Source organism: Rhinolophus sinicus, linkage group LG02, assembly GCF_036562045.2.
Source record: "Rhinolophus sinicus isolate RSC01 linkage group LG02, ASM3656204v1, whole genome shotgun sequence".
Classification (NCBI taxonomy): Eukaryota; Metazoa; Chordata; class Mammalia; order Chiroptera; family Rhinolophidae; genus Rhinolophus; species Rhinolophus sinicus.
The window spans coordinates 84,100,091-84,109,357 of record NC_133752.1 but is presented as its reverse complement, the minus strand read 5'-3'; the positions used below and the strand labels follow the sequence as shown (position 1 = coordinate 84,109,357).

General features: G+C 35.5%; 1 protein-coding gene across 5 annotated transcripts in view; it reads right to left on the bottom strand.

Moving 5' to 3' along the window:
* Positions 1–778: 778 nt before the first annotated feature.
* Positions 779–9,267, bottom strand: part of ARHGAP12 (Rho GTPase activating protein 12) — a 114,307-nt gene continuing 105,818 nt past the window's right edge. For all 5 annotated transcript variants that reach the window (XM_019731496.2, XM_019731493.2, XM_019731495.2 and 2 more), the window contains 5 exons: positions 5,827–5,925; positions 4,461–4,538; positions 4,234–4,368; positions 3,899–4,001; positions 779–3,051 (listed from right to left, as the gene is read on the bottom strand). In XM_019731496.2, coding sequence (XP_019587055.2) covers positions 2,877–3,051; positions 3,899–4,001; positions 4,234–4,368; positions 4,461–4,538; positions 5,827–5,925 — 590 coding nt within the window. In that variant the 3' untranslated portion in view covers positions 779–2,876. The remainder of the gene's footprint in view (positions 3,052–3,898; positions 4,002–4,233; positions 4,369–4,460; positions 4,539–5,826; positions 5,926–9,267) is intronic.

Here is a 9,267-nt window from a genome sequence, read left to right as displayed (position 1 = left end):
TTTTTATTTTTTCTTCACTAAAATGACATGTGGTAGGCTCCTCTGTGTGTTTTAAATGCCTAAAGATGTTGCAGAAATTAGTGTCATGGGAAACTACATGTTTACTTTAAGTATTTAATTAGAAGCCTCTCCCATGAGCTGGAAAAAATCTTCTTGGCATAATTATGGAATAGTATTTTTTCCCCTCTCACTGCTATCTAATATCTAATATTATAGGCTTACAAAAAAAACACGGGATGAAACTAAAATAGTATAAAAGTCTCCAGGTCTCTATCCTTACTATTATTGATGAATTTTCATTTGTATATAAGCAATGGCACACGCACACATGCATGCACGCGCACGCACACACACACGCACACACACACACACTTACATACACATGTATGTGTGTATATAACACATCTGCCTAAGCCTGAAGTATGGCTCAATTATTCCATTGCACTTTTCACATAAGAAAAAAAATCTATAGATTTGCCTCTATCTGAAAGGTAACATTTTTTCAGAGACATTTCATATTTAACTTTTTCCAGAGTAAAGGTAAAATTTCTTACTGCTATAAAATTTAAGATAAGTGTTTTTCTTCTAATTGAAATGTAATGACATATTTAAATATATTTTTTCTTTCAATTTCCAACTACTTTTTTTTGAATGACATGCTGAAGTAAATTTAGTAAATGAAATGCCACTGACAATTTATTTCAGCCTTTAATATATTCAGCCTAAAAACTCAAGCTGTTGAGACAGGAAAATATTACTGGTTCTGTTACTACAAAAAAAAAACAAGTGAGAAATTTTAATTCACAAAGGATGAAAAACACAAGACACTGATCTCACTGTACATACAGTATTACAATAAACTGATTAGCTGTAGACTAATAAAACATTTAAGACTTCACACACACATATGTACTTTGAAACAAGAAACACAGGACAATATTAATCTTTGATATGTCCATAACTACCAAGAGAAAACATCACTGATATGAGTCTAATTGTTTTCCTGGCACACAATCACTAAAGCATATTGTAATATTAAGGATATCTTTAGGCAAATATAAACATTCTCATTTGGGGGCTTTTTCTCCCTGCCCAAAACAATCTGCTCTCCCATAGCTATCAAGTAGCTTGGTTTGTCATCAATTTAACAAGATCACAACAACAAACAATAGTTTTACCACTAAACTCAAGTGAGAGGTTTTTAGACAGATTATACAAAAAATATTTGTTCCCAAGGAAAGCAATCTGTAAATTATAAATGCAATTCTATGAAAAAAGAGTCTTGGTACAAATCATTTCACTTTCAAATACTGATGAAGAAACAGAAAGGGAGAGGTGAAGGAGGTACTGAAATGGCGGGGAGTAGAAAAGGTGTGAAATGAGAAAAATATATTTGCCACAGAAAATATTAGATTCAGTTTTTTTTAAATGAGGTATAAGAGTATGCCAGTAAATACAAAAACAAAAAAATTAAAACCCAAATGCACATTTCAAATGGAAAATTCTCTAAACCTCTTAGTTTTCTTTATTCAGATTAGACATTTCATATACAGCAGTTAATCTAGAAAAATACATTTTAAAAAATCTTCAACAGACCATGCTCTCTATAACAAAACCTTCCAAATCCTGCTTTATTATACAAATCAATCTACATTAGTAATGTAAAAAGAAATTCTTAAATTTAGCAATGTCATTTTCCATCTGACATCCATCTAATTTACATATGGGTTTCCACTATTCATACTGCAGAGTTAGAATTCTGTAATAAATTTTTCTAATGTATTCTGTACATATTAAATAATCTAAAAGGCTCCTCTTGTAGTGCATTTACCATTTAGCAAGTCTATTCAGTATTTTTCCAGTACCAGTTGCATTACAGTGATTTGCCTGTAAATGTAATTAAAATCTAAAAGTGCACACAGTTAACTTTCTCAAATAACGACCTATTTCAGGAGGAAACCTAATATTCACGGAAAAGATGACCAATATCATGATTAGAAATGTAGGGTTAGAATGTACTCTGAGGCTATACAACACAATTATATACATAAGCTGAAAGACATTAAGTCTTCAGCCTGTATTTACATAAAATAACATCTGTTTCCACAGGGTCATACCAAGAACTCAGTATGGCACTAGATATAATTAGGATTGTTAGCTAAATCAGTGTAGCACAGACAGCCCAAAAATACCCTGAACTGACCTATGCTAAATTAAACTCCAGTATATCACAGTGTTTTAAGTAATATTAGTGTGCTGCCCAAATAAGCAACTAATATATCCAATAAGGATGCTGCGCGGCATGGTACAAGACAGCCAGCCTCCATCAGGAAATTATATCTGAGTTATAATGAAATCTTAGCACTTAGACTGCACTGCATGCAGAAACCCTGACAAAGATATACACAGGTTTCAAAATGGATATACTTCATTTTGTTTAAAATGCCCAAGAGTGTTTTCAAAATAACTGATAGTAAGTATTGTTCTATCAAGTGATGAACCTAACAAATCATGAGAAGAAATTCTACGTTATCCAGTTTGAGGAAAAAAAAAAAAATGTAATTTTCTTACCAAATCATCCAGTGTATATGACTGGTTAAATTGCAAGTTTTGATTTTTACTGAAATTCAGAGTATGAAATGCAAACATTCCGGATAAAATTAATTCAAAATTAGACACAGGTACATCAACTTGCAACAAAGCAGCAAACGTGAGGGCCCAACACACATCTTGACTCTCCCATTCCCTTCTGACCCCTCAAAAAAGTGCAAAATCAAAGAGTCACTGCTTGGTCCAAAAATAAAATACATCATGTATAAGGATTTGAAATCTGATGGAATTCGGCTTCTACTCCACAGGTTGTCTTCAATAAGAAATCAACGTCCAAAGATGGAATTTATTTCCAGAAGAATTAATTCTACAATCTGGTTTTGGTAGACAGTATGAACTGCGATATTACCAGTTTCTTTCTCTGGCTTTAACAGAGTGGGACCAAAAACAATTGCTACACTCTGATAGGTCATTCGGTTTTTTTCTCCATTTTCTATAACTCTAAGGGGGAAAAACGCATTATTAAAAGAGAAAATAAAAACTAGAGAGGGAAAATATTCTTCACATTGTATTATAACCATAAATAGTTTGCATTTAGAAATGAGAAATAACACTCATTTTCCTAAGGTACATATAAACCATTTAGCCAAGTAGAATTAAATACAAATGCCATGAGAAGCTTTCTTCTGGATAAACACAGCACAGCTGGAAGGTATAATTACACATACTCTAATAAACTTATATGTGTGATATGTTAGCCTAGCATTTAAAATAAGACATAGACTTAAATACGAGTTACAATTCAGCAATAATGATAATTTCAGCAATAACTACACTAGGTTGACGGAAAAAGTATTTCATTAGGGCACAGATATTAAACTTTCAATTTTACTCATTCTTTGTTTTTCGTATTTTTTTAATCTCTCTCATTGAGATCATTTTAGTATTCTAGTGATCTTTCTTTCACAAGGGAAAAAACCAGTTTTTAAGGTGGCTATTTATTAACAAAACAATTAAGCCTTTATTTTAAGGTGATTTCATAGTCCTCATTTAATAACCAATCTAATGTTCACATTAATTAACTTTAGCAACAATTTTTGAACACCTACTACGTACTTGCCAGGCATTATATAGTTGCTTCATATGTAATACCTACTTTAATGTATTCTTTATACCAAACCATTTTACCCATGAGGAACATGGGCTCTAAGGAGCTATCTTTTTCAAGTTACAAAGACAGTAAGTAGCAAAGCTAGATCTGAACCTGGGTCTGAGTGGCTTCACCCCATGGGTCCTACACCCCACTTTTTTCTGAATTACTACTTCTCTTTTGTGGTGAGACTCTTACCTTTTGAGATGTCTAAAAAGGATCTGCATTGTATCTTGATTTGGCTTTGGCAACTGTTTGATTAGGTCCTTCACAGCAGCAACTCGCTGTCTTGGTTCTTGTTCTGAAAAAAAGACAATAATTGGAGATTTTACATAAAACTAAAAGCAGTGACTTATTTTGGAACCTGATATTTGGTAATACACAGTGACATCTGGTGGTCACATTTATAATTTCTAGAGTAAAATAATCCTTTGAAAACGCTGAAAATAAAGATAAAACAGGAAGCAGTGACTTAATCTGTACAGAGGATTTTCAACATCTAGGAAAAAAATGGAGTAGAACTACATACTTACTAATTGCATTCACAAAATCATTAAAATGATTAAATGTAAAAAGAGGTTCTGGTAATTCTCGAAAAAACATTTTGAGTGCTCCAGTGATGACATGAATATCTTCCCATTTACTGTCATTCAAGTCTAATTTCTCATCTGAAAAACAGTAGTAATAGGAATTTTAAAAAATTAATTCTAACAGTTCTGAGTGATTATTTTGGATATACCAATAGGGAATATGATCTTACCATGATTAACTGCAAATCGTAATTTCTGGATCACTGCAAGGTTGCCACTTACTCTGTATATCCCATCGACATCCAAACCTAAGAGACAAAAATAATATTTTTATGTTTAAAGTACTTGTTTGCCTCTTCTAAAGATGCTCACATTTCAGAATTCTTATTCATTAATATTAGCCTAAATCAAATGGGCAAATACTCTTTTCCTCTAAATGGCTTTTTATAAATGCTTGGCAGAGAGAGAGGGGTGGAGATTCACTCTGAATTCTGTTTAATAAATAGCAACAATTCTACTTTGTTTATCGTGTAGAATGTAAAACATCTCATTAAACTTGAAATGATAACAATTTAAGATAAAATTCAAAAAACACCAGGGGATAGTTCAAATAGTAAAGAAAGCCAGTAGATAAAATCAGCCCACCCATTTTTGACAAGGCATTTTATAATATGTACATTTGTACATATTAAAGCACTCTCTTAAAAATGTTTGTCATATTAAGTGCTTGTAATAAACTTAATGCAGCTAGCTACTAAAATAATGGTTCTATAAAAACAATTGATAATTTGCTAGTTTATTAATTTTGTGTGGAATAGAACCATTTGAAATTCACACAATTAAGCCTAAAAATTCAAATATTTATTAAATGACAATGCTGTACAATTTAGCATAGCACATTATCGAAAGTGTTATTTCATTTCAAATAAAGGCAAGCAGCATGGTGTCTGTCATATTGACAAAAGTCAGAGACATCTGTAACTGGCAAAAATTACAAATTATGCAAATATTTTAATTATATAAGACGTTTTGATGAAATAGAGATATGTTAATGTGATTAGTCAAGATATTGTTAATTTCTATAAAACTAGTACAAATATTATAAACCTGTTAAAATTAACCAAAATAGAAATTAATTTAAGTCACAGTTTACAGTAAATGACACAAAAAGTATTAAATACTTTATAGTTGATTCAAGTTTTAAAATGTTCTCTCATTTTTATTATAAACAGAAGAAATTTTCTCTTAGTAAGTAAACAATCTCTTCATATCTTCTACACTGTCAAATTATTTCTTAATAAACTCAGTTTCACAATCACCACCTCCTTCATTTTAAGCAAATGCAAACTCCAAATAACTTCAAACAATACCATACACTAATCAACCACAAGCACTGAACATTTAAGATGCCTGCAAAGGTCTTAATTTGAAACAGGTACAAACATGTAAGCTTTTTGCAAACAAGATGCTTTTCTTAACATCTACAACTATACAGAACTTTTGGTGGCATCATCAAAATCATAAAAATCCTAGCGATTTTGATGGCAAAACAATGGGTTGGTATGCTTAACATTTTTTTAAAAATCATTTTCTTACCATATTCTTCAACATGTTCAATGCATAATTTCACAAATTTTGGCACTGTCCCATTCTCTCTCTGACACAGATTAGCAAGATTGGCTCCAAATACCTGATCTGAAAGAGATTTATTTTTAAAAATGAGCTACCTTGCTAAACTTTAGTTCACAAAATGGCTAAACCACTCAGAGCACAAAAGAAAACATGCAGTGCATCCAGAATTCTTTATCATGACGTTATGCTTTATTATGATCTGCACTGTGTCTACCTCTTCCAATTTTATTTCAAACAATTTTCCTTCTCTTATTCTTGCCTACGAGCCTTTTTACTTTCTACCCCATTTGTAGATATTTCCCCAAATTTAGCTTCTTCTCATCACTCCTGGTCTCAGCTACATGTCATCTCCATAGAAACACCCTCTGACCATCCTATCTATGGTAACTCAATTCCAGTCACTGTATTAGGTTCTTCATAGTTGTCATCACTCTTTTAAATTATCTTGTCCATCTCTAATTTTTATAGGTAAGTTTTCCGAGGGCAGGGACCTCGTAATTCTTGAACACCAATCGGTATTCATAGCACCTAGGCTCAGGCCTAGAGCTAGCACTTAGTAAACACTCCAGTATTTTTTAAACTATTAAAATAAGTATGTGCATGCCCATCAAGTGCCAACACTTGATTTCACAAAGTATATTTCAAAGGCTATTCTATCTAGTAATCTTTCAGCCCAAAAGTTTTGAAATGTCATATTCGTGCTATATATTCAGGGAAAGAAACAAAACATCTGTAGTGGTGAACACCATGAAGTGGCAAGTTTGTATTTCTCAATGAAAATGGCCTGGTGAACAAATCAGCAGCAGTGCCTTCCTATTCATTTATTTGTCAGTGTTCTTTAAAGGCTCTGAACTCAAAAAGATAAATTCTCATGCATTATCTGGGAGTACTTGTTTGTCTACAACTCTTAAGAGTGCTATTCTGAGGGCTGCCCGGTGGCTCAGGCGGTTGGAGCTCCGTGCTCCTAACTCCGAAGACTGCTGGTTCGATTCCCACATGGGCCAGTGGGCTCTCAACCACAAGGTTGCCGGTTCAACGCCTCGAGTCCCGCAAGGGATGGTGGGCTCTGCCCCCTGCAACTAAGATTGAACACGGCACCTTGAGCTGAGCTGCTGCTGAGCTCCCGGATGGCTCAGTTGGTTGGAGCGCATACTCTCAATCACAAGGTTGCCGGTTCAACTCCCGCAAAGGATGGTGGGCTATGCCCCCTGCAACTAGCAACTGAATCTGGAGCTGAGCTGCGCCCTCCACAACTAAGACTGAAGAGACAACAACTTGACTTGGAAAAAAGTCCTGGAAGTACATACCCAATAAAGTCTTTCCCTCCCCAATAAAATCTTTAAAAAAATTTTTTTTTTAAAGTCAAAATGGTTTATTTAAAAAAAATAATAATAATAAAGAGTGCTATTTTGAATCACCTATCTTTTTAATGTGATTTAAATATCTTTTTAATGAAAACCATTTCATGAAAACCACTAGATGCTTTGTAAACAGACGCAAAGCATCTGTTCCAGTGATGGTATTTGTCAGAAACTTCACAATTGAGACAGATATATATGTATCCTTTACCTATATCTTTATTTACAAATAACTATCACTGTTTTCAATCATGTATTAGAAAATTTTACCTTTGGAATTAAACATGCTAGTGAGGACTAAAGGTACATACAAGTATATGTGATTTTAAAGAATGTTTTCTTATTAAGATTCTGTTAGTGCATTAGGGAGCTTTTAGTGAAACAACAAATGTAGGTGATATGCCAGATCACGTGGAAAAAAATGGCGGCGTGACATGAGCCTCTGTAAAGCTCCCCGGGAATTTACAACAAATCGAACAACTATAACTCCACAAAGGACTCCCTGCACAGCAGACAGGCAAGACGAAGAGGGCCTCTACTGAATTCACCTAAATGTGGGCAAATGGCACGAACTGGGGAGGTGGGAGGGAGAAGTGCGGAGACGGAGCCGTGCGGACGCAGAACGCAGACCTAGCTCAGTGCTCCGAGCTCGCTGCATCCTGGAACTACCGCAGCTGCGGGAGAGGGAAGAACTTGGACTGCTAGGACTCTGCTTATGGCCCACAGAGCTGAGGGGGCAGCATATAACACGGCTGAACCCAACTCTCACGGCATAGACCTCGGAGAAAAGACTGAGGGAAGAAGGCTGAAAACGGTGGTTTAAGTCTTCACTGCCGAGCAGAGAACAGAAGCCTTAGGCACTGAGACGAGTTGCCCCCTCCCTACCCTCCCAGAGCTCGCCCCGCCCCTACCTGCCCGGTGCTAGAAGCGGAACAGTAGCCGTGTCAGATCAAAAGAACATTTTCTGTTCTGAGAACTGTGGACCACGGACATAGATTTGCAGCACAACTAGTTCCGGCAAAGGGAGGGAGCTGTGGAAGCAGGATCGGCTGTGGTGGTGGTCGCAGCCATAGCTCTGGGCCACCTCTCACAACTCACCTGGCCCCACCTGTCTGGGCGGATCCCTACAGGAGTAAACAGCACTGCTGAAACATACGGGCTCTGAATCTGGTACAGGAAGAGCTCTGGAACCACAAAAGCTCTCCGCATACCCACACAGACACTGCGCCCTATGACCCAGGCGAACTATTAACAGAGGAGAAGCCCATCTCCCAGGGAATCCCCCCATTGTGTGAGAAGCTGGAATAGTGCAGAGAAAACATAGCACTACCGTGTGAGAGAGAAAAAACAGGCTGCAGTCGGAGAGAAAATAAAACATTCTACCAACCAGTACTGGAAAACAAAAGAAAGACCTCTTCCTATCAACCTGTTGCAGAAGCCACTCCTGTAGATGTCTAGGAAGAGAAATAATAAATCAGTAATTGCCATGAATAACCAAGGCAACAAGACAGCTCAGGAAGAAAGTGAAAAGTCTTCAGAAAAATAACTTAAAGATATGGAAATTTGTGATTTAATGACAGAGAATTCAAGGTTTCAGTTGTGAAAACACTCAACGAGATGAAAGAAAACTCAGAAAGGCAGTTTAATGAACTCAGAAACACAATCAAAGAACAACATGAGCATTTTATGGAAGAGATTGAAATTTTAAAAAGAACCAAATAGAATTTCTGGAGATTAAGAACTCAATAGAAGAAATTAAGAATGAAATAACCAGCTTAGGTAGTAGAGTTGACCAGATGGAGGAAAGAATCAGTGACATCGAAGATAGAAACCTGGAAATTACACAGATGGAAGAAGAAAGAGACTTGAGACTTAAAAGAAATGAAAGAACTCTACAAGAACTTTCTGACTCCATCAGAAAGAGCAATATAAGAATAATGGGCATACCAGAAGGAGAAGAAAGAGAGAAGGGAACAGAGAATATATTCAAACAAATTGTTGATGAGAACTTCCCAAACTTGTGGACAGAACTGGATCCTCGAATCCA